General features: G+C 54.1%; 3 protein-coding genes and 1 long non-coding RNA gene across 40 annotated transcripts in view; 3 read left to right on the forward strand and 1 right to left on the reverse strand.

Moving 5' to 3' along the window:
- Positions 1 to 4564, forward strand: part of DDR1 (discoidin domain receptor tyrosine kinase 1) — a 17594-nt gene extending 13030 nt beyond the window's left edge. For all 32 annotated transcript variants that reach the window (XM_070585589.1, XM_070585590.1, XM_070585606.1 and 29 more), the window contains 6 exons: positions 1024 to 1268; positions 1444 to 1571; positions 1817 to 2035; positions 2520 to 2754; positions 3300 to 3449; positions 3565 to 4564. In XM_070585589.1, coding sequence (XP_070441690.1) covers positions 1024 to 1268; positions 1444 to 1571; positions 1817 to 2035; positions 2520 to 2754; positions 3300 to 3449; positions 3565 to 3705 — 1118 coding nt within the window. In that variant the 3' untranslated portion in view covers positions 3706 to 4564. The remainder of the gene's footprint in view (positions 1 to 1023; positions 1269 to 1443; positions 1572 to 1816; positions 2036 to 2519; positions 2755 to 3299; positions 3450 to 3564) is intronic.
- A 453-nt stretch (positions 4565 to 5017) lies between these two features.
- LOC103565577 (uncharacterized) lies at positions 5018 to 8811 on the reverse strand. The gene is made up of 3 exons (XR_011530023.1): positions 8687 to 8811; positions 8124 to 8237; positions 5018 to 7015 (listed from the first exon to the last, which is right to left on the reverse strand). It is a non-coding gene; the product is annotated as an uncharacterized lncRNA (long non-coding RNA).
- On the forward strand, positions 8669 to 14508 carry GTF2H4 (general transcription factor IIH subunit 4). Of its 2 annotated transcripts, XM_070585621.1 has the most exons (15): positions 8669 to 9120; positions 9439 to 9574; positions 9743 to 9885; positions 10144 to 10248; positions 10598 to 10729; positions 10993 to 11089; positions 11183 to 11271; positions 11492 to 11603; positions 11754 to 11822; positions 12029 to 12112; positions 12358 to 12490; positions 12687 to 12817; positions 13453 to 13500; positions 13653 to 13731; positions 14198 to 14508. In XM_070585621.1, exons 3-15 carry the CDS (start codon positions 9746 to 9748, stop codon positions 14368 to 14370), a joined length of 1392 nt encoding a protein of 463 aa, XP_070441722.1. In that variant the 5' UTR covers positions 8669 to 9120; positions 9439 to 9574; positions 9743 to 9745; the 3' UTR covers positions 14371 to 14508. The 2 variants fall into 2 exon arrangements, with proteins under 2 accessions (XP_070441722.1, XP_008539907.1); XM_008541685.2 differs by lacking the exon at positions 9439 to 9574 and having other exon boundaries at positions 8860 to 9120.
- Positions 14509 to 14595: 87 nt separating this feature from the next.
- VARS2 (valyl-tRNA synthetase 2, mitochondrial) lies at positions 14596 to 26459 on the forward strand. Of its 5 annotated transcripts, none has more exons than XM_070585586.1 (30): positions 14596 to 14761; positions 15269 to 15496; positions 15632 to 15713; positions 15828 to 15928; positions 16214 to 16335; positions 16415 to 16481; positions 16582 to 16679; positions 17272 to 17353; positions 17516 to 17635; positions 18073 to 18184; positions 18910 to 18998; positions 19527 to 19617; positions 19853 to 19980; positions 20100 to 20203; positions 20434 to 20515; positions 20824 to 20900; positions 20983 to 21058; positions 21342 to 21447; positions 21645 to 21715; positions 21844 to 21969; positions 22166 to 22270; positions 22432 to 22500; positions 22626 to 22704; positions 22826 to 22953; positions 23096 to 23248; positions 24329 to 24535; positions 25254 to 25365; positions 25523 to 25698; positions 25859 to 25987; positions 26090 to 26459. In XM_070585586.1, the coding sequence occupies exons 2-30, from the start codon at positions 15296 to 15298 to the stop codon at positions 26183 to 26185; spliced, it is 3189 nt and encodes a 1062-aa protein (XP_070441687.1). In that variant the 5' UTR covers positions 14596 to 14761; positions 15269 to 15295; the 3' UTR covers positions 26186 to 26459. The 5 variants fall into 5 exon arrangements, 4 of the variants coding, with proteins under 4 accessions (XP_070441687.1, XP_070441688.1, XP_070441689.1 ...); XR_011530021.1 differs by having other exon boundaries at positions 14614 to 14761; positions 23754 to 24535; XM_070585587.1 differs by having other exon boundaries at positions 14631 to 14761; positions 15859 to 15928.
- The last annotated feature ends 1294 nt before the right edge of the window (positions 26460 to 27753 follow it).

The following is a 27753-nucleotide window of genomic DNA, read 5'->3' on the forward strand; positions in this document are numbered from 1 at the left end:
CCTCACACCTTGCATTCCCTCCTCTCCCCACTGTGGCCTCTTTTACTCTCCTGAGCTCCCAAAGAGGAAGCTCTTGTGCCCTTAGCTCTCCTCTGCTGCTGCTTGCTCCTTTTTAAGGCCTCCCCTGGAGCTGAGGAGTGGAGAGCTCACTGGTTCTCAGCTCTGCCCCCTCCTCCTCTTCCATGCCATCTCTTCAGCTCTCCAGAGCCAGAGAGGAGGCTGCTGTGGTGGCCCAGGTTCTCTTGTAACTCCTCCTTCATTCTCTCCTCTTTCTAGAGCTGCAAGGAGGAGGGTCTCTCCCCCTGGGTGCTTGCCCTCTCCCCCAATGTGTCCCCTCTCTGCAGTCCCTGAGGTGAAGGCTCACACCCCGCCCCTTCTGTCTGCTGCTCCTCTCCTCACTGTTGTCGTCTCATTGTCGCCCCTTCCCCTGGGCTGAGAGGGGCAGCTCTGCTTCCTCCCCTCTGTCTGTAGACTCCGTGTTGCGTGGGCTCTGAGGAACTGTTCCCCCTTCCCTCTCTGTTTGCCCCTGTCTCTGCTTGTCTTTGAGCTTGGTGTGTTGGTTCAGGGAGGGTCTGGGTAACCATGGCGGCAGGGAGCCAAGGCTGAAAGAGGGGGATAGAACAGCTAAATGAACGGAAGGGGCCGGTGGGGAGTAGGACAAGGGTTGGGAAAGTGGAAGATGCCTGGATGGCTGGGACCATCCTTCTTCTGAGGGTGGGTAGAGGAGCTCCTCTTCCAGCCAAGACTTACCTCATGGGCTCTTGGGCTGTGCTGGATCCCTACAGAATAAGACTTTATGACATTCTTCGCTCAACCATTTCCATTGCCTTGAAAACTCTGGAAGAGCTGTCTTCTCTGGTTTGAGGTTGGTGGGTGGAATACCAGGAAGATGGAGGGTAGACCTATTTTCTCACCCAACTGGGAGACAGGGGGGCCCCTGGGAGGCTGGAGTGTGGAGAACCGTGGCTCTCAGGGGCTGCTCCTGACGCCTATGTCCTGTCTTCTCTCCCCTCACTCCTCCAGCCTGCAGTGGGGACTATATGGAGCCTGAGAAGCCGGGTGCCCCGCTTTTGCCCCCACCTCCCCAGAACAGCGTCCCCCACTATGCCGAGGCTGACATTGTCACCCTGCAGGGCGTCACCGGGGGCAACACCTATGCTGTGCCCGCGCTGCCCCCAGGGGTGGCAGGGGATGGGCCCCCCAGAGTGGATTTTCCTCGGTCACGGCTCCGCTTCAAGGAGAAGCTTGGCGAGGGCCAGTTTGGGGAGGTAAGGAGGATCCCTGCCCAGCCATCTGTAGTGTCTGAGTCTGTCTGGGGCTTTGATGCCATACTCACACATCCTCCTTGGCCAGGAGCCTGTCATCTGTGACTGTGTTATCCCAGTTGACCCTATGACCTTGGTGAACCTTGTAACCTCCTAGTCAATGACCTTCCTTCTCCAGGTGCACCTGTGTGAGGTAGAGAGCCCTCAAGATCTGGTCAGTCTTGACTTCCCCCTTAATGTGCGCAAGGGACATCCCTTGCTGGTAGCTGTCAAGATCCTACGGCCAGATGCCACAAAGAATGCCAGGTGAGGACCAAGGATGGCATCCGGAAGAAGGGAGGGAGGCCATGAAGAGCGGGGAGCGATCTAGAGCGAACTATGGTAGAGACCAGCAGTGGGGAGCGTCTGGGGAAGGTTTCCATCCCAGGCCGCTGCATCACCAGGGAGTGAGCAGCATGTGCGCTGGGGGGTGGGGCGCTGTCTGCGTGAGCAGGAGGGAAGGTGCAGGACAGCCCCTCAGGGTCCCTGCCGCCTTCTCCTGGCTTCTCTAGGAATGATTTCCTGAAGGAAGTGAAGATCATGTCGAGGCTAAAGGACCCCAACATCATCCGGCTCCTGGGCGTGTGTGTGCAGGACGACCCTCTCTGCATGATTACCGATTACATGGAGAATGGCGACCTTAACCAGTTCCTCAGTGCCCACCAGCTAGAGGACAAGGCGGCTGAGGGGTCCCCCGGGGATGGGGAGGCTGACCAGGGGCCCACCATCAGGTACCTGCTTGCCCAGGCTGGCCCTTCCCTGAGAGCTCCCAATGGGGTCTCTTGGAGGGAAAGAAGGGAGCATGGGGCAGGAAGGCTGGTAGAGGTTCCAGAAGGGGGCTTGGGACGAGGAATCCATGACCATGTTCATCTAGGAATCTGAGGGGCAGAAATGCCGGAGATTACTATGCTGAGGGTGGAGAAGGGACTTGGCCTGTGTCAGGAATATCCCTCTGTCCTCTCTGACCCCCATTGCCCCTGAGTCCAGATTGGGGAGCATAATAAAAGAGATATCTCCCTGGGGCCAGATGAGCCAAAGAAAGGTTGAGCGGGCACCTACCTCCTGCCCTCCGCATGGGTGTCCCACCTCTGCACCGGGAATAGGTGTAACTTGGTCCCGGGGAGTGGGCTCCCTTTCCTCTCCTGGGAATCTATGAGGTGGGGATGAGTCTGGGGCTGCCCACAGTGACCCTCCTCTGTGGGCTCCCTTGCTCAGCTACCCGATGCTGTTGCACGTGGCAGCCCAGATCGCCTCAGGCATGCGCTATCTGGCCACACTCAACTTTGTGCATCGGGACCTGGCGACGAGAAACTGCCTGGTTGGGGAAAATTTCACCATCAAAATTGCTGACTTCGGCATGAGTCGGAACCTCTACGCAGGGGACTATTACCGTGTGCAGGGCCGAGCGGTGCTGCCCATCCGGTGGATGGCCTGGGAGTGCATCCTCATGGTGAGAGGCCCCGAGGGGCAGGGCAGGAGAGCATTGGCTGCTCTGTAGTCTTGTTCAGGAATGTCACTTACCTTCCCTGGACTGCAGTTTTCTCCTCTATCAAGTGTGGGGTTGGATCAGTGCTCTCTAAGCTTCCCTCTGGACTGGAGAAAGCAGGGAGGTGTGGTGGGATGGGAAAGGGCCCGTGAGCCAGGAGTGGGTATGAGAGCTGGAGTCAGGGTGTCAGAGACCAAGAGAGAAAAAAGGAGAGGGGAGGCTAGGGATAGAAGGGGAGGAGTTGGGAGAAAGTCAGCACCAGAAAATGGGGGCAGGACGGGTGGAAAAGGGAAGAGGTGAGGGAGAGGCTAGAGCAGGAGAAAGAAGGCAGAGCCCAGGGAGGAGCAGGCTGAGTGGGAAAGAGGGCCAGCTAAGGAGAGTGGAGGCGAGGAGTGGGAGGGAGTCAGGCTGGGAGGTGCTGAGTGGACATGGGCTCCCTGTGGGCAGGGGAGGAGGGCCTATGTTGCCTGATGCCTTTCTCTGCCTCTGTCACCTTATCCATGCACCAGGGGAAGTTCACGACCGCCAGTGACGTGTGGGCCTTTGGGGTGACCCTCTGGGAGGTGCTGATGCTCTGCCGGGCCCAGCCCTTTGGGCAGCTCACCGACGAGCAAGTCATCGAGAATGCAGGGGAGTTCTTCCGGGACCAGGGTCGGCAGGTCAGAGCAGAGGGACGGGAAGATGGGGCTGGGGGTCCTGGAGGGCCAGAGCCTGTCATCTTGGGGACTAAAGAACATTTGTTCCCTGCCTTTTGCCCCCCCTGCCACAATGTAGGTGTACCTGTCCCGGCCCCCTGCCTGCCCACTGGGCCTATATGAGCTGATGCTTCGGTGCTGGAGCCGGGAGCCTGAGCAGCGACCACCTTTTTCCCAGCTGTATCAGTTCCTGGCAGAGGATGCGCTCAATACAGTGTGAATCAACACCCAGCTGCCCCTCCCTCAGGGAGGATCCAGGGGAAGCCAGCGGCACTAAACAAGAGGAGCTCACGGCACCCCAACTCCATTCCCCTCCCGACCACCCTTCATCTCTGAGAGAGAGGCAGTGTGACCGCAGGTGGGCTGGGCCTGCCAGGGAGCTGACGCCTTCCCTTCCCTAGACAAGCTCTCATGCCCCCTTCCTGCTCCTTTCCTAGAAGCCCCCACCACCCACCCAGCTGGCCCTGTGGATGGGATCCTCTCTGACCTTTTCTAGCCATCCCTAGGGGCAGGGTAGGGACAAATATAGGGCAGACACTGGACATGGCCCATTTGAGAACCTGGGCCCCACTGGACAACACTGGTTCCTGGAGAGAAGGCTGTGGCCCCTCCAGCCTCTCTCTCTTTCCGTCACACACTGGACCCCACTGGCTGAGAATCTGGGGAGTGAGGAGGACAAGAAAGGGAGAAAGCTGTTCCTTTGTGCTTATTCCTGGAATTGTCCTCAGCTTTGGCCTCTCCCTCCTCCATCCTCTGAAACACTGGACATGGGGTGATCCTGCCCCCAACCCCAGCCATCCCCACTTCCCACCTGCCGTGTTGTAGCTAGAACTTCTCGAAGGCTATATGTTTCTGTGGACTAAATATTGGGATTAGGGGGGAAAGCGGGAGCAATGGCCTGTGGCCCTGGGGTTGGACATCTCTATTGTAGCTGCCACATTGGTTTTTCTATAATCACTTGGGGTTTGTACATTTTTGGGGGGAGAGACACAGATTTTTACACTAATATATGGATCTAGCTCAATGCAATTTTAATCCCCTGCGCTAGGCAGGTAACAATAAAGGTTGAGTTTTCCACAGCTGGGAGTGGGTTCTTGGGGTTTTGGTGAAATCTGCCTCCTGCTGGCACCCCCCCCCCAACCTATCCCCTCCCTCCTCCTCCTCCCACTCCATTTCCTAGCACGGATTTTGCCCAGCAGAGTGTTCTGTTTCTCCATAATCTGGACCCTGCCTGTAGGACCTCGGGTCCCATGTGAATGCGTGAACCTTGTCAACTCCAACAGGACCTCCGGCAGGAGCCTGGAGGGAGGTGGATTAGGCCAGGGGGCTTCACCTTGTTTGATCCATGGACCCCTTTGGTAGTCAAGAGAGGTCTACTGATTCCTCCTCAGAATTGCATTTTAAAACCCATTAAAAATATGTATATTATATATTTTTATATATTTTACATAATATATATGTATAAGATTACAGAGGAAATCAGTTGAAAGTTTACCAAAATGTTAAAAAAAATTATGATATTGTAACATATGCTTATTTTAAATATGTTTAATGAGATCTAGCAGAAGGTATAACAACTACTGACATTTCCAATAGTAAGGAGCATAAACGACATTCTGAGATTTCTACAATAACAACTTTAGTGGGATGTGAAAATAGCTGTGGTGTCTTAATAGTTACAACCCACAGGTACTGCTAATACTACAGGGGGTAGGATTCATAATTGGAGGAAATGCTAAATTTCAGTTAGAGGTTAATAATAGAGGTGGAGCTTTTCTTTTGCTCAAATTCTAGGCCCTTGCCACCAGGGGTCCAGGTGGAGAATCCCTGGATTAGGCTGATCAAGTGTGCAAATGACCCAACAGGTGTGAGCTGTTTGGCTGGGAGCCAGAACCAAGATCCTAAATTACCTCAGGCTTGGAAGGATAAGCCACAATCTCCAAGAGAGCATTTAACAAAGAGTTCAAATTTGGTTGGAAAGAAAAAAATCAGCTGCAAGGACTGGAAAAGGCAGACCCATCTTGATGGCAGTTAATGTGAAATAAAGACCCTGGGGTCTTGGTTGATGGTATTCACAAAATGAGCCAACTGGATAATGAGGATAAGATAATTCAATCTTAGGTTGAACTAATAGGCCTTGGGGTGCAGGTCACAGATCTGAGTCCTGCTGAGAGGTCAGACTGCCGTGACCTCGCTTTAAGAGAGGCACTGACCTGTCAAGAGTTTAGAGGCCAGAACCCCAAATGGTGAGCAATAGAAGCCATGGCAGTGAGCCAAGAACTTCCAAATTTCTGACCTTAGAACTCTTAAGCTCTAGACCTATGCAACCACCTAGAAATCATTTGAATGTCAGTCTCGGCATGTTCAAACCTGCTCCTCCTCCATGTTTCCTGACTCAGTGAGTGGCGGCATTATCCACTCAGCTGCACAAGCCAGAAACCTGGGGATCCTCCCTGACACCCCCTGTCCCTTACTCCTGCCTCCCAAGTCCAGTCTATCATGAAGCACAGCTAACTTTCCTTCCCAAATTTCCCTTAAGTTTGCCATTTCTTTCAGTTTCCATCGCCATCCTGGCACACGCTACATCTCTTGCCTGGATCACTGCAGTAGTCTCCCAGGATCTATTCCTGCTCCTCTCTGGTTTGTTTTCAGCCTTGCAACCAGAGTGATCTTTAAAATATGTAAAATCGGACCCCACTCCTTGACTTCAAATCCTTTAATAGCTTCCCATTGACCTTAGAATAAAGAACAAAATCGTCCTGGCCAAGTTTGCCACCCCCTCCTTCTTCCAGTGTCCTTCTGCACTCTCTTTTATGCTCCGCTGGCCTTTCAGTTCTTCTAACAGGTCATAGTCCCTCCTGTCACATGGCCTTTGTAGCATGCTGTTCCCCCACCTGAACACAGTTCCCTACTGTCTTTGCCTTGTTAACTCCTGCTTGTCCTTCAGCAGTCTTCCCTGACTTGCCGGACCAGGTCAGATCCCCTTTGTTGCTTTCAGAACATGGCTCTCTTCTTTGTAGTACTTACTACTGGTGTGATTTTACACGTTTTTTGTTTTAAGAAAGAAGGCAATATTTACTGGGCACCTACTATGTGCCGGGTACCGTACTTATTACATATTATACCTTATTTAATACTCACAACGTATGAAGTAGTTAAAATTACTGCCATTTCACAGAGAAGAAAACTTCTCTATTAGGTTAAGCAACTTGCTCAAGGCAGCACAGCCAGGAAATGGAGAAGCTGGTTGGAAGGAGGCCTGTTGGCTCCTGGCTCTCAGTTCTTTCTCTCCATGATGCTGCCTGAGGGAGGAGGTCGTGAGCTCTCCATCATCCATCACAGGAGGTTTTCAAGCTCAGGCTGGATAGCCCTATGTCAGGGAGCTCTTTCCACAATTTCAGCTCCGAGGAGCTGGGCTGATCTTCTTCCTGAAGGCCAGTTCCAGGAACTCAGCCTGTGCTCAGTTCCCGCCATCAGACACCCTGCCCTCATCCACTGCGTCCCTTCCAGGAGGACTCCCCAGGAGAACTCTGCAATGATGGAAATGGTCTACGTCTGCACCATCCAACAGATAGCCACTAGCCACACGTGGCTATTCAGTACAAAAATGGGGCTAATGTGACTGAGGAACTGAATTTTAAATATTTTAGTTAAACTCAAATAGGCAAAGAGGTGGCTCCTGTGGCTCCTGTTCTGGACAAAGTAGGCTTAGACTTTTCCCTACATTGTAGGTTCCCAGTCTGCCCAGCTCCCCTGTGCTTGCTCCTGTCAACCATAAGCATATGACCCATCTCAGTTTTAGACACATAAAAGCTTCTTACAAAGATGGCATTGGATTATGAATGCCATTTTGTAATCTGCTTTTCTCCCCCACTGATAGGTCGTGCAAAGCTCAGGCCAGTACACACACAGTGACCTAAGTGCCAGCCAGTATTCTACATTGTTGTAATGACCCACATTTTATCTAACCAACTCCCAATGATGGACACTTGGGCTGTTTCCATAATACAATGACAAATACACTTCAGTAAAAATCTTTGCATGCATATCTCTGTGCCCATGTGGGAGAATTTCATTATGATACATTCCTAAATGGGGAGTCGCACAATACATTCCTAAATGGGGAGTCGCTAGGTCAAAGGTTAGTCATATTAAAATCGTTTGGTACATACTGCCAAATTGCCCTTAAAAAGGCCTGCCTATGTCAACCTTCAACAAAAGTGTGAGTATGCTCATACGCTCATGTACACCAATGCTGACACTGAGGTTGTCAATCTTTAATTTTTTTTTTGCTAACTGGATATTTTATTGTTTCTTTAATTTACTTTTCCTTAATTACTAGTGAAGTTGAGAGTTTTTTCATTTGGTAATAAATGATTTGTATTTCTTCTGTTTATTGCCTCTAATCTCTTTTGTCAATCTTTCTATTGTGTTCTTTTTTTTATTGCTTTGCAAGAGCTCTATTTTGTCTATTTTATCAAATATTTCTTCCCAGACTGTAATTTGTCTTTTAACCTACCTTAACGTTTGCCATAAAGAAACTGTCCGTTTTGTGTCATTTTTTGAGGATTTTAAACACTGCTAAAGAAACGGAACAAAACAAACATGGTTGAGCTACAAAGCGTAACAGAATCTTACCCAGTTCTCGTTTTGGTCCCTGGTCCCTCGAGAAGGACTTCAACCCCCAGCTGCGGGGCCTTCTATCTGGTCGCGGGCAAACATTTGAATCTCACCGAGCTTCGGTCTTCTAGTCTGTAAAGTGGGAATAAAACAACTCGCCTTATACAAACTTGGGGGAACGTGTAGCTCCGGCCTTAGCTGAAGACGGTCCCCTCCCTTTGCCTGCAGCAGTTTCATAAATCAAATCAGATCAAACAAGTGGTTTCTTTTAAATATTGTCTTTACTAGGATTTTCTAACTAAAAAGGGGGGGGGGGGCATGGCGGACGTGGCAATTAAGCTTTATTGAGTACGTGCAGAGTAAGGCGGCCTGATCATGTTAACGCCTAACTAGCGAAAACGCTCCGGAGAGCGTATTACTCCAATCATACCAGGAGCAACTGAGCTCAAAGAACCCAGTTTCGTCCGTCTCTTAACCTAAGCACCTCACCACCCAGCCGTCTCCGCGCCTCCTCCAGAAAGCCCTCGGGGAATTTCTACGCCCACGGTCCCCCCTCCCACACTATAGTCGGTTACAGGCACCGTTAAGCTGCGTGGGTAAAGAGCTCTGCGGAACAATGCGACCCCGCCTCTGATGTCCCGGGCTCTCTCTATTAAAACCCAGCCTCCGTCCTCGCTGCTTCCCCGTGGTGCCTTTTGGGAGTTGTAGTCAAACGCACGTCAGCCTGCTCCAGAGTGGTCCAAGACGAGACTCCAACTCCCAGTGTGCACCGCGACGGGCGAGTGCAGCGCTTATTCTTATCCTCCTTGCTTTCCCACTCCTTCCCTTTCTTCCCCTCTCTTGTGAATCCTCTACTTCGGGCTCCTGTTTGTGAGATCCTTCGTCCCTCTCCCCATCTTTTCCTCTCATTTTTCACCATATTTTCCCCTATTCCCGAGAGCCAATGGAAGACATTGGCTCCGATTAAGCGACGGCTTGAGACTCAGGGTGCACGAGGGGGGATCGACACGGAGTGGTAAGGGGGCCGGGAGAGAGGGGGAGGCGGAGGTCTAAGACAGAGAGAGAGTTGAGTGGGACGAAAGTAGGAGAGAAGTTAGGAGATCGGGTTTGGATCAGGGTGAGTGGGGTGAAGTAGTCTTGGGGGGAAAGAGGTGGAATTAGATTTGGGAGACAGGGAGGGGAAAGGTAGTCTATTGCAATGCCCAGCGCGAGAAATGGGGCCGAGAGATAAGTGGGTAGGACTGACAGATTTGGAGCTTATAGGCTGATCTGACTAGCAGAGGTGGAAGGGAGAGAGGATTGGACTCAAAGAAGTTTCTTTGTCACATTTTAGATAAAGATGAGACAAGTCATTGAAATACAAAGTGATTTTGCAAATATGGGACAATTAACAATTCTGTCACTTGGAAATTGAGAGGACCCTGGAGTTGAGGCTCGAAGTGGAGTGAGGAGACAGGAGAGGAGAGGAGGTTAGTGAGGTTTGGGAGAAACAAGAGGAGAGGAGTGACATGGAAAAGGAAATTATAGGAAAGATGGGTTATTGTGGGGAGGAGTGGGTGTGGAAATGTATGAGAAAGGTGAGGGGGTGACACTTGCATGGATTGTGGGGGTGCGTTTCTAACACTTGCATCTCTCAGGTGATGGAGAGCACCCCCTCAAGGGGTGGACTGAACCGAGTACACCTACAATGCAGGAATCTGCAGGAATTCCTAGGGAGCCTGAGCCCTGGGGTTTTGGACCGATTATATGGGCACCCTGCCACCTGTCTGGCTGTCTTCAGGTGAGGACACCTTTCATGGCAGGGACCGTGGTGAGGAAATGTAATGGGGCCTGCAGACTGGAATAAGTTACCATGGGCAGAAGCTTAGCCCTGGGGAGCTTGGAGATTAAAGTATGTCAGACCAAAACAGAGTTTGTGGGGGCAACAAGACTAGTGAAGGTGTAGGGGGTGAGATGAGATGTTTGAGAGGCTGTGGTGGGCAGAGATGCAGACTAAGGCAGTTTCTGATACTAACATTTTACCTCTACCTCCTTACAGGGAGCTCCCATCTTTGGCTAAGAACTGGGTGATGCGGATGCTCTTTCTGGAGCAGCCTTTGCCACAAGCTGCTGTAGCTCTGTGGGTGAAGAAGGAATTCAGCAAGTGAGTCTCTGCTGCATTCTCAGCCACATACAAGTTTCTAGACAGCTAGATTTCCCAAACTGCTGTTCTTGGAACACTTCCAGGAAATATTGGGTACACCACAAAACTTGTAACTGAATAAGTTTGGGAATCTCTGCATACTATATTTTCCCTCTTGGAGAGTTTGATATCTATGACAAGGCTCTGGCAGGTGTTGTAGTAAAAAAATTTGCCTTAAGAGGACACTGATTTCCCTCTGTGAAAGTATTCCAAGGATCACCAGTTCAGAAAAGGCAGAAATGGAGGCCTTTCTGGGCCTCCTCCTTTTTGTTCTCCTGACACCCTCCTCGCTTCTGTGCTTCTGTTCCAGAGCTCAGGAGGAAAGTACAGGGCTTTTGAGCGGGCTCCGTATCTGGCACACCCAGCTGCTCCCTGGTGGTCTCCAGGGCCTCATCCTCAACCCCGTCTTCCGCCAGAACCTCCGCATTGCCCTTCTGGGTGGGTATGTCACTTCTGTTTCTTCTTAAGCTAGGCCAGGGGAACTAGTAATTAAACTGCTGGAGGGGGAGCTTCTGAGGGGCCTTTCGGGAACCTTGTGGGCTCCACCTTTGGGAGCTCCTTTAGGAATGAGGTGGACCAGATGTAGCTGCATGGTATAGGAAATGTCTCCCACTCCTGGCCCATGGGGGTGAGGGTGGAAAGAAGGCAGAGGGGTGGGCAGGGAACACAAGCAGGTTTCCTTATTCTTGGCCCATCCTGGCACAGGGGCAAGGCCTGGTCTGATGACACGAGTCAGCTGGGACCAGACAAGCATGCCCGGGATGTTCCCTCACTTGACAAGTATGCCGAGGAGCGATGGGAGGTGAGGCCTTGGGACTTGGTGTGTGTCTCTGCTGTGCTCCTACTTCCCACGACCCTTAGAGGCATCAGTTTCTGTCCCTCTTCCATTCCTCAGGTGGTCCTGCATTTCATGGTGGGCTCCCCTAGTGCAGCCGTCAGCCAGGATCTGGCTCAGCTCCTCAGCCAGGCTGGGCTCATGAAGAGGTGAGGAGGCCAGAGGTACAACAGCTCCCTGCTTTGCCATCTCCTTGGGTCCCTGCTAAACTGAGTGTCTGGGGCAGGTCAGAATTGGAGGGAGTTAACTGAAAAAGGAGAGCTGAGTGGAGTATGGCCAGAGATAAACCAAGAAAAACCATGAGAGGACAAGTGGGGGTGGTGGCCTTTCTCTGCATACCTCCACCATTGTCCCTCTTTACGTCTCTAGTACTGAACCTGGAGAGCCACCCTGCATTACTTCTGCCGGCTTCCAGTTCCTGTTGCTGGACACCCCTGCCCAGCTCTGGTACTTTATGTTGCAGTATCTGCAGACAGCCCAGGTGAGGAGGCCAGGGGCTGCTTGCTGGCATGCTCTGCTCTTCTCAGGACCCACTGAGAGACCACTGCCTACAGACTCAGTTCCTCGATTTTCTCTCCTCTCGTATTCTCCCTCCCATCCTTCCTCCTTTGTCTCTGCCATTCCTCCCTAGAGTCGGGGCATGGACCTAGTGGAGATTCTCTCCTTCCTCTTCCAGCTCAGCTTCTCTACTCTGGGCAAGGTAAGCAAGGGGCCAGAGCTGGGGGCTTGGGTGGGTGAGCTGAAGGGAGAGAGATGGGAAGGGGAAATGAGGTTATGGGGCAATAGAGTGAAAGATAAGAATGAACAAAGAAGGACCAGAGATGGGAAAAGAGGGAGCGAGTGTATGGGGTTGGGAAAGGGAGAATGGGATGTTTTGTACCCCAGCCAGCCACCTCTCTTGCCCAGGATTACTCTGTAGAAGGTATGAGTGATTCTCTGTTGAACTTCCTGCAACATCTACGTGAGTTTGGGCTTGTTTTCCAGAGGAAGGTACGAGCACCGGGATACATGGTTCTAGGGAAGAGGCAGGGTGGTATGGTTCCTGGGCCTTTAAAAAGCAGCGGGGTCTTGGGAGGCAGGAGCGGGAAGCAGTGCTGGGACTGGATACTTGGGTCCCTTGTGGGAGAGAAGTTGTAAGTTGAGGTTCTGTGTGCTGGTGGGGATCAGAGATGTGTCAGGAAGATGTAGGGCAGTGACACCTGAGGCCGTCTGCCTTTCCCTTCTATCCTCTGCAGAGGAAATCTCGGCGTTACTACCCCACGCGCCTGGCCATCAATCTCTCATCAGGTGTTTCTGGGGCTGGGGGCACTGCACATCAGCCTGGCTTCATTGTCGTGGAAACCAATTACCGACTGTATGCCTACACGGGTGAGGCCCGACCCTGGGAGAGCAGGTTGGGGATGGGAGTGGGTTGGGGGAAGGGCACAGGAGGGAATGCCAGTTTATGTTCACGTTTACCTGGCAGTTGAGAGAGCTCTCTGACACTTCTTGTCACACCTGAAGGCAGGGCTGGGGGAGTCTGGTATGGGGAGCCACTTCAGCCTCTTCTCCTACCCTGGGTCAGAGTCGGAGCTGCAGATCGCCCTCATTGCCCTCTTCTCCGAGATGCTCTATCGCTTTCCCAACATGGTGGTGGCACAGGTGACCAGAGAGAGCGTGCAGCAGGCCATCGCCAGTGGCATCACAGCCCAGCAGGTATCTCTACTTTCTGGAGGTAGGGGTGGAAAGCCAGGCTGCTCTTGGGGTCCAGGGTGGTCACCTTACAGAAAGCTAGCACCGGGTCTGTTACAGTGGGTGGTGGTGAGCTGTCTGAGCACCAGGCACATGAGAAGTCAAGGCTCTAGGTTTGGGAATAGGGAGACCCTCGGGGAAAAAACATAGGGGGAGGAGATAGAGCTCTGGATTTGAGTCTTGGCACCACCACTTCCTACCTGCGTAAATCGTCTAGTTGCTTCACTTCCCTGAGCCTCAGTTTCCTCATCTGGAAAATGGAAATGACGACAGTTGTTGGGAGGATTCAATGAAAGAAGAGAGGTAAAGCACGTAGCTCAGAGCCTGCCGTGCAGTAAGTGCTCACAAAATAATAGCTGCTGCTATTTTAAAGAAAGAGAAACACAAAACAAGACTATGGAAAGGGCCAGGGAAGGAGTGGCAGACATGACCAGTGGGAACAGCCACTTGGGACAACAGCTGAACAGGGATGGGTTGAGTTGACAACAGGCATGTGGCTATGAGTTTTTAAACGGTAAGTTGATGTTCCAGTGACAGCTTAGGTAGCTTTCCTGTCCTTTTACTCAAGCCCTTGAACCCATTCTTGTCTATTTTCCTAGATCATCCATTTCCTAAGGACAAGGGCCCACCCAGTGATGCTTAAACAGGTACAAACAGGTACCAGGCTGCTGGAGGCTGACAGCCCCTGGTCCCTGGTCATGAAGTGATAGAGGGGCATCCAAATCTGGGGAATGAGCAGAGGGCTGGGGTTGTCTGGGGCAGTGTTCCTAAATCCGACAGCCATCCCTTGCCCCTACAGACACCTGTGTTGCCCCCCACCATCACTGACCAGATCCGGCTGTGGGAGCTGGAAAGGGACAGACTCCGGTTCACTGAGGGTGAGTGGCCTCTGGTGGTTGATTCTTGGTCACTAGCCAGAGGAAGGACAATTCAGTCTTGATGAGCTGAAAAAGCTATTCATGCATTTTATTTGCTTACTGCATGGGCTGGGAGAGAAAAGCTGGCAAGACACATTTCACTTTGGGGTGAGTTGGTAGTAGTAAATGGTCTCAAATCAGTGCAATTTGGATTTAGCTGTAAGTGGGAAATCGGGAGGGGTAATTCACATAATTTCTCTGGTTTTGATGAGCATCAAGGGGTTTTCTTAATTGTATTACATCGCGTTCCTGAATATGGGTGGATCACACTAGCGTTAGGATGAGCCCTGGAATAGACAAGCACAGAGGGTTAGTTTATAAACAGTGGTGGGTGCCAAGCCTAGACCCCTGCCCTGAGGCTGCCAGGAGGGCTCTCCTCTCACGTCCGGCCTTCTCCCTCTCTCCCCGCTCCTGTCCCGGCACCCAGGCGTCTTGTATAACCAGTTCCTGTCGCAAGTGGACTTTGAGCTGCTGCTGGCGCACGCGCGGGAGCTGGGCGTGCTGGTGTTCGAGAATTCGGCCAAGCGGCTCATGGTGGTGACCCCGGCCGGGCACAGCGACGTCAAGCGCTTCTGGAAGCGGCAGAAGCACAGCTCCTGAGAAAGCGGGACAGACCAGACCGGACCGGACCTGGGCGGGGCGGGACCGGGCGGGCGGGCCGAGCCGGCGGCGGCCTCAGAACTCAGGCGTTTTTTATTGACACGTGGGGACTCTTGTTTAATAAAGTTATGGAAGTGAGCCACGCGGCCCGGGCGCCTCCCCGCGGGGCTTCCCCTCTCCGCGGCGGACGCGCTCCTCACGGCGTCGACGGCCATTGGACCCGCTGGGGGAGGGGGTGGGGCCGAGGCCAGGGACCGCGCATGCGCCCGGCGGGCCCCGCCTCCCTGTGCAGCGCCGATCGCGGGGCACGTTCCGGGGTCGGGCTGGCGGGTTCCTGCGGCGCGTGTAGCTGCCGCCGTGGGGCGCCCTGGGATAGCGGCAGGCTCGCCGGGTGAGCTCGCGCGAGGCGGCTTCTGGGGAGTGGGAGGCGCTGCCTGGCTGGGGCCCACGCGGTGGCACCCGCTGGAAGGCCGGGCCGCGCGGGGCTGGGGGCAGTGCGGGCGGATTTAGGCTGATCGCAGTGATGCTGGGGGGACTCATTGCTGGCTCTCGGGCGCGCTGATGTTGATCATCCCCGAAATCTCCGAGACGTTTCCCCTCTCGTGTGTCAGCGGTCACCCCCAGATCGCAGATGAGTAGGTTGAGGGCCAGAGACTCCCATCCTGCCCCAGAAGAGCCTCCGTGAAGACCCAGAAGGTCTCTGACTCCCAGGAACCTGTCACTGTCGACACCGTGCCCTCTAGTCTTTCCGGAAGAAGGGTTATGTGGGAAGGGATAGATACTTAGAATAACAGACCAGTGCTAGCAGGAGGCAGGGAATAAGGAATACGGTGTGACTTTAGGGGGTGTGACCCTCCGCCACCCCCATATACTAATGTGCTCTGTCTGTGTGGAACAGATCTTGACCCGTTTCCAAGCACTCCTGATGCCTCATTTACCTCTGGCTTCTTTTCGACCACCACTTTGGGGGCTGAGGCCCTCACGGGGCCTCCCCAGGTCCCATCCCCTTTCTACCCAGTCAGAGCCCCATGGATCTCACATCACCCGGAGAAACCGTGAAGCCAAACAGAAGCGCCTGCGAGAGAAGCAGGCGGCACTGGAGGCTGGGATAGCCCGGAAGAGCAAGGTTAGGGGGTCACACAGCGTGTCCTTGATTGGCTGAGAAGATTTGGGAGGGGGCTGGAGGAGAGCCTAGCTGGATTCCAGATGCCTAGGGTATCCTGGGAGTTGCATCTCCCCTTTCTGCTTCCTCCTCCCCCAGTCACCTGCAGAATCCAGTAAGGCCTGGACTCCTAAGGAGATAGTTTTGTATGAAATCCCCACGGAACCCGGTGAAAAGAAAGGTAACGAGGAGCTTGAAGGCTTTTTGTCCCATGTCTTGTTGCCCATTTGGTCTGCTGGAATGCAGCGTGGGAACAAAGTTCGGCAGTTAGTGGAGCTCTCCTCTGCCTCCACAGACGTCTCACAGCCCCTGCCTCCTGCCTACAGCCCCCGATACGTTGAGGCTGCCTGGTACCCATGGTGGGTGCGAGAGGGCTTCTTCAAGCCGGAATATCAGGTTAGTACCTGGCAGGAGGGGTACTAAACCGTCCCCCGGATGGAATGGCCCGTGAGGTTGGTGGGCACAACTGAGCCTCAGAGCCTGGAGCTCGCAACCAGCCACATTGCAGAGCCTGCCAAAAAACAGGGAGAGCTTGTCTTTGGCTCCTGGTGTCTCCAAAGCATTTTCTTGTCCGCTTTTCCCCTTCCTTGCAGTTCTTTCTGCCTGGGAGACACTAGAGGGTGCTATTCCCACAGGTAACATCCAGTCTTCTCACCCTTTGACTTTTTACCTCCCTTCCAGACCCAGCTGCCCCACGCCACAGGGGAGACCTTTTCCATGTGTATCCCACCTCCCAACGTCACTGGCTCCCTACACATCGGTCATGCACTAACAGTGGCCATACAGGATGCCCTCGTGCGCTGGTGAGAAGTAGAAAGCATGGGAAGGAGTGAGGATAAACACAGAAGCCCAGGGATTCACATGAGGGTATTTCTTTTGCAGGCACCGGATGCGTGGGGATCAGGTGCTGTGGGTCCCTGGTTCAGATCATGCAGGAATTGCTACCCAAGTATGTCTTTTGCCACTTTTTCCTTTTCTTGAGTGAAAGAGATTTCTTCCCACAAAGCAAACCTGGTTCTCTGTTCATTTGCCCCCTAATCTTACTGTAGGCTGTGGTGGAGAAACAACTGTGGAAGGAGCGACGAGTGAGGAGACATGAGCTGAGCCGGGAGGAATTCCTTAGGGAGGTGTGGAAGTGGAAGGACGAGTGAGTATAATGGGCAGGGCTGGAGGGGCTGAAAGAGCAGGTTGGGGTCCTGGCTTCCCACCCACTCTTTCCTAATTTGTAATCATGGCTCTTGCCGTCCAGCCTGAACTTCCCTTAGAGAAATAAGCTCTGAAGCCCCTTAGCGTTTGGTGGCATCTCCTAGCTTTGTGTGTGTATGTGATATACATTAAATTGTCTATGTGTACACATATATGTATGTATATTTTTTCCTCCACTTATTCCATTTTCCTTTGCCTAGATTTCATCATCTCTCCTCACCCTTTCCCACCTTCTGTCTGCTTGAAATCACCCTCATTCTTTCAGACCTGTTATCATATGCCATCTTCTCTGTAAAGCTTCTCTGGGTTTCCCATGAATCAGCTGCCACCTCCTCTGTTATGTAGAACTTTATGCTTCTTTTAAAGTCATAGAAGGCTCCATAGTGGGCTTGTGTGTCTGTCTCCGTTAGCTTCTAGAGGCCAGATCAATGCCACACTCACTGCAGCACCCAGCATTGCTGGGGGCGTCACTGAGCCTGGTACATGGCTGGTGCTCAGGACATGTTTGCTGACAGAGATCTCCCTGGGCACAGGAAAGGTGGAGAGATCTGTGAGCAGCTCCGAGCTCTAGGGGCCTCCCTGGACTGGGACCGAGAGTGTTTTACTATGGATCCTGTGAGTGTTCCATGCCTTGTGGTGTCGGGGGTCTTTAGAGACCTGTGCAGGGAGGTGGGTTGTTGTGTGTGTTGGGGGTAGGAGGGTGGGAATGCCTGGGTCCCTGAGTGGGGTGATGGGCTGGGAAAGGGCTGTTGGATGTGGACTCTCAGGCTGTTCTAGGGCTCCTCTGCGGCTGTGACCGAAGCTTTCGTGCGACTCCACAAGGCGGGGTTGTTGTACCGGAACCGGCAGCTTGTCAACTGGTCATGCACTTTAAGATCAGCCATCTCGGATATTGAGGTGAGAAGGGAAAGGAAGCAGGTTTGCGAGAGCTCCCAGGCAGGGTGAAAGCTCAGGCTCTGGAGCCAGGCTGCCTGGATTCACATCCGAGTTCTGCCACCTACCAGCTGTGTGACTTGTGGCAGCCTGTTAGCCTCTTTCAGCCTCAGTCTGTAAATTAGGGATGATGGAACTGCCTGCATTATGGGGGTGTTGTGAGAATTAAATGAGAACTCATGGAAGGCGCTCAGCACAATACCTGCGCATGGTTTAAGTGCTCAGTGAATGTTTTCTATAACTGTGACTGCACAAGAATTAGGTGAGGGGAGAGGGAGGTGGCTCCTGAATCCTCTGAATGGCTTTTACATGGGTTGCAGGGAGGCTGGGGTGGACGATGCGTGGAGGTGGGAGCCTTGCAGAAAGGCTGCCCTCCAACCCTACTGCCTCGCCGCCCCCAGGTGGAGAGCCGGCCCCTGCCTGGCCGCACGGAGCTTCGACTGCCCGGCTGCCCCACCCCCGTGTCCTTTGGCCTCCTTGTTTCTGTGGCCTTCCCCGTGGATGGAGAGCCCGGTGAGGGTAGTCTTTGGAAGGGTCGTCCACTTGTCTCTGCCTGCCTTGTTTTCTTGAGCCATGTTGGGCTGATGGGAGGGACCCGCCAGCCTGTTTCCACATGACCTGGTGGGAGGGGCATAGGGAACCTTGGTGGTGTTTGTATTCTTATGGGCACTTACCCTGGGAATTCTGGGCCATGTAAGAAAGGTGCACATGGTCAGTTTCTTTTGGGAACTTAGCATAATTCTTCAGGAGGCCGCTGCCCCCGAAAGAGACAAAAGTTCTAAAGTGTAGTTTGGACAGTAAGTGTTCCAAAGAGTTCAGAGAAGGGGAAGATGGATGAGCTGGAATAGTCAGAGGAAGTTTCTTCTAGAAGGGGCTGCTGCTAGCCCTGAGGAATGCACCACGTTTGTGATTGGGGTGCCAAGAACCCGCAGTGTCCTCTGGGCACCAAGCCAGGATTCTGGTTGCTTTTATTAACACTATATCTATTTTTCCAACACAACTTATTGAGGAATTCCTTAGCACCAGACACCCTCTCAGGAGAGGCCTCTGGTCATTAGCTGACATGGAAACCCTGGATTCCTATAGATACTGGTCCTAATTTGCTCTAGTTACTCCTGGGGGTCTGCTCAACGTTGGTTGCTCCATGCACCCTCCCTTTTCCAGTTCTGGCTTTAGCTGTGTCAGGAGTGAGGGGCCGGGGTGATGACCAGCTATACGTGCTTAAATTTTGTCTTCAGATGCAGAGGTCGTGGTGGGGACCACAAGGCCAGAGACGTTGCCTGGAGACGTGGCTGTGGCCGTTCATCCTGACGACTCCCGATACACAGTAATACCCAGTGTGCTCCCTGCCCCGGCCTTCCTGCCCCCACAGCTTTTTCTTCCCTTCCTTTGAGGATGGTAGCTCCTTCTCTCCTGCTTCTACTTCCTTTTCCTAAGACTTCTCTCCTCCCAGCTCTCCAGGGTCTCTGAGTCTGCTCTCTTCTCTTTTTGAGGTTGCACTTTTTCTCTAGCTCAGGGGTTGACAAGAGCTATGGCCCATGAGCCAAATCCACCCCACTGCCAGTTTTTGTCTGAGCCGCACTCATTCGCTTGTGTATTTTCTACAGCTGGCTGTGTCATGTATCATCTAGCTCTGCTACGGTGGCAGAGGGGAGTAATTGAAGAGACACTGGATTTGCCTCTTGGCTCACAAAGCCTAAAATATATACACTCAGACCCCTTAAGAAAAAGTTTGCTGACCCCTCTTTAGCTCTTCACCTTCTGGTTCTCACCCTCATTCCCAGGGTTCTTGGGCCCAGCCCAGACCTTTCCATCCCACACATGCCTGTCCTTGATCCCTTTCCCCTTTGTTCAGCATCTACACGGGCGACAACTTCGTCACCCCTTGACGGGGCAGCTTCTCCCCCTCATCACAGACTCTGCTGTTCAGCCACATGTGGGCACAGGTGAGTGGAGGTCAGGGGAAGGAGAAAAAGTCAGGGGTTCTGGGAGAGAGGGAAGGAACCAGGAAGAGGAAGAAAGTGTTGGGGGAATCTCCATGTAGGGTGGTCTGAATGGGCAGTGGGGAACAAAAGGGAGGCACAGACAAGGAGAGGAGGGAGGCGTGGGTGATGACAACACCTCTGGAAAAGCAAAAGCCAAGGTCGGGGCTCAGTGCTCACGGTGGTTCTGCTCCCCCAGGGGCAGTGAAAGTGACTCCAGCTCACAGCCCTGCTGATGCTGAGCTGGGGGCCCGACACGGCTTGAGCCCCCTGAGTGTCATTGCGGAGGATGGGACCATGACCTCCCTCTGTGGGGACTGGCTGCAGGTGGGACTGGCCTCCATGCTACCTCATATTTTGGGGGCACCCCCTGCCCCTCCTCCCCTCTTCCACTTTCTTGTTTTTCTAGAGGCCTTTAACCTTTCTTATGGCCACTTTTCCCCCAGGGTCTTCACCGATTTCTGGCCCGGGGCAAGATTATGTCTGCACTGAGGGAGCGGGGTCTGTTCCGGGGCCTCCAGGACCACCCTATGGTGCTGCCCATTTGCAGGTAACCCCGTTTTAACTCCTTTACTTAGGACCACCCCCAGAAGGGAATGGGTGGAGCTTAAGAGTGACAGTAGGGTGGGTTGTGCACTCCTTCCACTAGAAGAGAAGCTCTGTGTCAGTTTATTTGCTGCTGTGTTCTCCGTACTGAGGGCCTGGCACAGGAGGGCCCATGTCCCTGGGGGAAAGGTCCAGGGTCGGAGCAGCGGTGGACTCGCCCTGTCTCCCTTTCAGTCGTTCCGGGGATGTGGTAGAGTACCTGCTAAAGAGCCAGTGGTTTGTCCGCTGCCGGGAGATGGGGGACCGAGCTGCCCAGGTGAGGCTGCAGTGCGAGGATGGACTGGGGCCTGGTGGGGGGCAGCTCCCGGAGGATTGGAGTGAAGAGACACGGGGTGGAGCCCTCCTGCCCCAGAGACCTCTCTAGCTGTGGAAACTGAGAGGAGAGCTGTGGGGATGGAGTGGCCCAGAAAGGGCTGGCTTATGTTTTCACTCAAGTCCAGAATCTTCTCAGGAGCCTTGGGAGGTCTTTTCTGAGTTTTAGAACCACCCCAGAGGCACCTGTCCCATCCTGGGAGGGGTGCCGGTGCAGGAGGGGAAGCCCTGTCTAACGGCCCTTTTCCCCAGGCTGTGGAGTCCGGGGCCCTGGAGCTCAGTCCGTCCTTCCACCAGAAGAACTGGCAGCACTGGTTTTCCCACATTGGGTAAGGGGTGGGGAGCTCTCGTGGGGATGGGGAGGGAGGACCCACTGGTTGTTCTGAGAAATCGCTCATGGCTTCTCGGCAGGGACTGGTGTGTCTCCCGGCAGCTGTGGTGGGGCCATCGGATTCCAGCCTACCTAGTCGTAGAAGAGCATGCAGAGGTTGGTAGGAGGAAGGGATGGGAGGGCAGGCGTGGCGGAAGGAGACCTAGCGCCCCAGTCAGAGGACTTCCAGCCAGGCCCAGCACCCGACCTGTTCCTGCACTTTTGGGGCTTGGTCATGTAACCTGCGGCCAAGAGGGCCCCTGAGCCGGCATTTCGTCATCTCACCACCAGAGGGGGCCGGCCGTTGTCAAACCACGGAAGAGAACTTGAAACTCAGTGATGTTTCACACCTATCAGGTATTATTCTTCCTCAGGCTCCCCCTCCCCCTGACTTCTGCAGGACGGCAGGAAGGACTGTTGGGTGGTTGGGCGGACAGAGGCCGAGGCCAGAGAGGTAGCTGCAGAACTGACAGGGAGACCAGGGGCCGAGCTGACCCTGGCGAGGGGTGAGTGCCAGAGGGCCGGAGGGCCGGGGAGGGAAGATACTGAGTGGAGAAGGTGGGGCTGGGAAAACAGGGAATGGGGCCAAGGCCTGACCCCTGGTCTCTGGGGATGGGGGTTGGGCTGGCAGGGTGGGCAGTAGCTGGCTGAGGTTCTAGAAGCTGAGGTTCCAATTGTCCCCATTCCCTATTCTGTTTCCCAGACCCTGATGTCCTGGATACATGGTTCTCTTCAGCCCTTTTCCCCTTTTCTGCCCTGGGCTGGCCCCAAGAGGTGAGGCGGGTTGAGAGGAAGGGTGTGAACGTGGGGATGATGAAGTCAACAAAGGGGTCCCCCTGAGTCTTGAGAAGAGCTGGAGGCCCAGAGCTTGGGCCTCTTACTCCTTCTGTCTTTTCTCCTAGACCCAAGACCTTGCTCGTTTCTACCCCCTATCACTTTTGGAAACGGGCAGTGACCTCCTGCTGTTCTGGGTGGGCCGCATGGTCATGTTGGGGACGCAGCTCACAGGGCAGCTCCCCTTCAGCAAGGTAGTTGGTCCTTCAATGCCCCTGTCCCTCTCTGTGACCCCCTCAGTGTTCCCCAAAACTTGTCCTCCGCTCTAACCCCTAATGTGTGGGTATTCGTGTTCCCTATCCCTTTTTCCTGACTTACTTTCCACCCCAAGGGACCCTCCAGGGAAAGGCTCTCTAGGCCCCCCTCTGCTGTCTTCTTCCATGCTCCTAGGTGCTTCTTCACTCCATGGTTCGGGACAGACAGGGCCGGAAGATGAGCAAGTCCCTGGGGAATGTGCTGGACCCACGGGACATCATCAGTGGCGTGGAGCTGCAGGTCAGGATGCGGAGCCCAGCATGAGGGATGGGGTTTGCAGGAGAGAGGGAGGGAGCCTGAGGAGAGGGGCTGACTGGGACAGCTGGAGTTGTGAGGGACAGTGGGTGGGACCCTTGCAGGGGCAGGGACTTCAGCCGAGGCTAGTGAACTGCCCATCCCAGGTGCTGCAGGAAAAGCTGGAGGATGGGAACTTGGATCCTGCGGAGCTGGTGATCGCGGCTGCCGCACAGGTGAGTCCGCAGTGGCTACCCTGTCCCAGCTTCTAGCTTGTGGCCGCTGATTTCCTGTACCACCCAGGCTTCTGACCCTACAGCCTCATAGGCTCCTGCCACTCCTCTTCTCCCTCTGGTTGCAGAGGAAGGACTTCCCTCATGGGATCCCTGAGTGTGGGACAGATGCCCTGAGATTCACCCTGTGCTCCCATGGGGCCCTGGGTAAGCCTGGGCGAGGGAGGTGTTGGGGCAGTGGGCACCTGCGCAGAGGGGCGAGCAGGGCCCAGGACTCCCTGTGCTGCCACCGCCCACATACAGATTCTCTCCTTTCTCTCCTTCCCAGGGGGCGACTTACATCTGTCTGTCTCTGAGGTCCTGAGCTCCCGACATTTCTGCAACAAGATCTGGAATGCCCTGCGCTTTATCCTCAATGCTCTAGGGGAGAAATTTGTACCCCAGCCTGCAGAGGAGGTACAAGAAAGAAGAGATGCTTTCTTCTTCCCTCTGGGGTGGGGAGTCAGCTGTCTGAGCGTTGAAGGTGGCATCTGGAAGGAAAGGAGGCAAGGGGGTGGGAGTTGAGCCGTCCCAGTCCTGAGCCCCCTTTTGCCTGCAGCTGTCCCCCTCCTCCCCTGTGGACGCCTGGATCCTGAGCTGCCTTGCCCGCACTGCCCGGGAGTGTGAGCAAGGCTTCCTGACCCAAGAGCTCTCGCTTGTCACTCACGCCCTGCACCACTTCTGGCTCCACAACCTCTGTGATGTCTACTTGGTGAGTGAGGCTGGGGGCCAGGTGTGGCGCTCCGCTCCTGTAGACCTGCTTCTTGAAATCGGGTTCCCTGGCAGAGAGCTCTGAACTGGGTTCCTGATTGTCCCGTTAGGTTAGGACAGGAAGGGAGACGAGACGGGACATCCCAATTCCCCTCTTCCCTGGGACTGGTGTCTGTAGTGCAGCCTGGGCACCGTTCCCTGCCTGTCATCTGAGGAGAGAGGAGGACCAGGGGAGACTTCTAGAAAACAGTCTAACAGAGCAGGGTTGGAAGGCAGATGGAGATCCTCTCTGAGCCCTGGTGACTGCTGAGTTTGGGCCCTGGGCAGGCCGGGAGCTGTGAGCAGATGGGGAGGAGGAATAGTGGTCCTTTAGCCCAGGGGTTCTCACACTTGATCCTGCGTGAGAATTGCCCAAGGGCTGTTCACCAGGAGCGCAGGCCCCACGCAGAGCGGCTCATTCAGCAGGCGAGGGTTGGGATGGCAAGAATTTTCATTTTTTGTCACAGGTGATGCTGCTGGCTCAAGATCCCTGCCCTAGCTCACTGTTTCTCAACCTTTTTAAAAACCTCTGTCCCTTTTATTTTTTTAAAGATTGGCACCTGAGTTAACAACTGTTGCCAATCTTTTCTTCTTCTTCTTCTTCTCCCCGAAGCCCCCCAGTACATAGTTGTATGTTCTAGTTGTGGGTCCCTCTGGTTGTGCTGTGTGGGATGCCACCTCAGCATGGCCGATGAGTGGTGACATGTCTGCGCCCAGGATCCAAACCGGCGAAATCCTGGGCTGCCGAAGCAGAGTGGGGGAACTTAACCACTTGGCCACAGGGCCAGCCCCCTCTGTCCCTTTTTGATAAGCAAAAAACTCAGTGCTTTTCTTTAAACTATGCAAACATTCCTGACAGTTTTATTTCCCACCCATGTCTGAGAATCCCTGCCTTAGATTTCCACTTTTCACGTGCTCCATAGTATATTCTGGGGCAGCTGATGGTGCTTCTGCCCACAGATTCCCCACTGGTAGGGTGGCAAGTGTGTGGAGGAAGGACGTGGCCGTGGGCCGTCCCCTGACCCGTTGGCTTCCTCCCTAGGAGGCTGTGAAGCCGGTGCTGTTGCACTCGCCTCGCCCGCCAGGGCCTCCTCAGGTCCTGTTCTCCTGCGCGGATGTCGGTCTCCGCCTCCTCGCCCCGCTGATGCCCTTCCTGGCCGAAGAGCTCTGGCAGAGGCTGCCCCCCAGGCCTGGCGCGCCCCCTGCCCCCAGCATCTCTGTTGCCCCCTACCCCAGTGCCCGCAGCCTGGTGAGTCACGCGCCCATGGTGTCTGGGAGGGGGGCTGCTGCTGAAGACTTGGGGAGCCATCTTCTAAAAGTTTGCTGCGGTGGAGTCATTGACAGTGAGGGTTTGTACTTTACCGTGGAGTCTTTGGGGACATGGATTGTTCCTGCAGGGCTGACTTGGGGGCAGTATTAGCAAAGTGGTCAAGAGCAGGACTCTGTCACGAGACTGACACTTACTAGCTGTGTGACTCTGCCTCAGTTTCCCCTGTCTCTGAACTGGGGATAGTGATAGTACATGTCATGGTTGTGATGAGGATTAGATGTTAGTAATAGGATATCCCAAAAATCTCAGTGCAGTTTTAAGCTTTGAAAACTTCAGAAGGGTAAATGCTACAAACTCACCCAAAAAGTCATTTTAAAGTTTATTTAAGTTTCTTTTATACATACTTGGTTTTGTGAGTTTTGAATAATACATTTTCAATTCTAATTTGTTTTTGGTGGTTTGCCATCTTCAATCAGAGTGACTAAACAGACATCAACCCCCGACCATCTAAGACCTTCTTAGATGACGCTCCAGTTTTCGCTGTGTTGTGCTCCTTGAGGTGGTGCATTTTGCGTGTAGTGGAGAGGACAGATCTGTTGCTCTGAGGAGATGGGGGTGGGCAGATGGAGGATAGAACCAGGAGAGTTGAACTGAGTCTCCAGGAGCCCGCTTGTTAACTGTGGGTCCCCATCTCCAGGAACACTGGCACCAGCCCCAGCTGGAACAGCGCTTTTCCCGGGTCCAGGAGGCCGTGCAGGCGCTGAGGGCTCTCCGAGCCACGTACCAGCTCACTAAGGCCCGGCCTCGAGGTGAGGCGGGTCCTGGGCTCCCGAGTCCCTGCAGAAAGAAGGGGCTGGCGGGAAGAGGGGAAAGCCTGGAGGGCAGAGCCCAGAGTTAGGAGGTGCAGGGTGGGAAGGGAGGCAGGATCTGATGTCTTGACCCTGACGGATTCCCTTTCCTCCCCAGTGCTGCTGCAGAGCTCAGAGCCTGGAGAGCAGGGCCTCTTCGAGGCCTTCCTGGAGCCCCTGGGCACCCTGGGCTACTGTGGGGCCGTGGGCCTCTTACCCCCAGGTGCAGCAGCTCCCTCCGGCTGGGCCCAGGCCCCGCTCAGTGACACCATTCAGGTCTGCATGGAGCTGCAGGTGACCAGAAGAGACTGGAGGGGGAGGAGTCGAAGAGAGTGTGGGGAGGAGGGGAAGTGGTGGGTGCTATGAAGGTGAGGAGGGGCTCCTTAGAATGGAGACGAGGGAGGTGCTGGGCGGGCCGCAGATGTCTGAGCCTTCTCTCTCTCTTCTTCTGCAGGGCCTCGTGGACCCCCAGACCCATCTACCTCTGCTAGCTGCCCGAAGACACAAGTTGCAGAAGCAGCTTGATGGCCTCAGAGCCCGGACCCCATCAGAGGGAGAGGCAGAGACTCAGAGGCAGCAGAGGGTGAGGCTGGGGGAGGCCACCCGGGAAGCCCGCCTCCTTGAGGGAGTGTGGGCTGGTGGGGGTGGCCTCATACCTGGCCCCTCACCTGCTTCTCTCGTCCAGCTTTCTTCCCTCCAGTTGGAATTGTCGAAGCTGGACAAGGCAGCCTCTCACCTCCGGCAGCTGATGGATGCGTCTCCCAGCCCCAGGGAGCCCTGAGCTCTAACTTAACATCCCTGGCGCTTTCCTTCCCTCCCAGACCCACCCTTGAGGACAAACAGATCTGGCAGCTGTCAGGGCGTGATGGCGCCTGAGAGACCGTGTGGTCCACCTCTCTCATTCTGTAAATGAGGACACAGACTAGCTCGGTCAGCGTGCCTGTGGGTGGCCTCGAGATGCTCACGTTCCTGCCCCAGTCTCCCTCCTATTCAGTCCCACCTGGAAGTTTGGGAATGAGGAAATTCAGACAAACTTATAAAATCCTGAACACGTCTGGCTGTGGTCCTTTTATCCCTCGTTTCCCTAGTGGTGACTTTCTTGGCTCCTGAGACTTTGGTCTGGGGAAAGAATAGGGCTGCCTCTTAGCCTCAGGCTCTGGGCCACAGTGGGAGTGTGGGTGCTGGGCGGTGCCTGCCTTGTTGGAGGTCAGTGGAGCTTTCCAGCAGGGCCTGGGCACAGTGACTTGGGTTCCACCTACTTTCCAGAATTACTGACAATGCCCTGACTTCTGCAGGCCTGCCTCCTCCTCACCAAATGAATGGAGGCATCCCTGCTCCTTGGCCCTTCCCCAGGGGTGCTGAGAGGAGCAGGGGTTTCCTCCAGGCCTGAGGGCTGCAGGGTGTGCGGGAGTTGAGTTCCCTCTTTGTGTGCTCCTGAGACCAGAGTGCAGGGACACACTGCCCAGCCCCTCATTCACGGATGCCCACCTACCCACCCCGAACACTTTGTCTCATTTCAGTGGAATTCAGGGGTCTGGCCCTTCACGCCCAAGTTACATTTTGTCCAGCAGCTCTCAGTAGCTACCCTGTATGGTGCGTTTATTGAGGTCCTCTGTGGTGCCATTTAATTCTCCCAAGAACCTCATGAGGTGGATGTTCACCCCATTTTGGAGAAAGCTGTTAGAGAATAAAAGTACCTTGGCCAAAGTGTCAGCTGGGATTCAACCCAATAAATTAGGTGCAGGTTCTTTCTAGCTGTTGTGACCAAGCTTCAGATATAATGGTGGCTTAGATGAGATGGACATTTCTAGTGCTGGGCAGAAGCAGGGCAGGGCTCTGCAGTAATGGGGGCCCATGCCTGTTTCAATCTTATTTTCCTGCCATTCTGTTACACTCGTTCCAACTCTGGGTCTAAGATCTGCTCCAGCTCCCACCACCAAATCCACATTCCCACCCAGAGGGAAGAGGAAAAGGAGGAGGTGGTGGTTTCTTTTTTTTCCTCTCCCAGTTGCACGGGTATTTCTTGAACACCCACTATGTGCTGGCCCCTAGTTTGGACACTCGGGTTCATCAATGAGGGAAACCATGGTCTCTGCCTTTGTAGCACTTTCCTTCCAGCAGGGAGAGTCAGAAGTAACATGTCAGTAAGTAAAACTATGTCATAAATGCTATGGGGAGAAAAGGGTAGGACAAAGTGGGGGGACCCAGGTGTACATGTTGGGGGGCAGGTGGTAGCTGAATAGGAGTTCAGGGCAGAGCTTCTTGTAAAGGTGAGATTTAAGCAAAGACTTGCAGGAGGTGCAGCAGTTACCAAGCAGATGTCTGGGGGAAGTTTCCAGGTGGAGGGAA

The sequence above is a fragment of the Equus przewalskii genome, chromosome 19, assembly GCF_037783145.1.
Source record: "Equus przewalskii isolate Varuska chromosome 19, EquPr2, whole genome shotgun sequence".
NCBI lineage: Eukaryota > Metazoa > Chordata > Mammalia > Perissodactyla > Equidae > Equus > Equus przewalskii.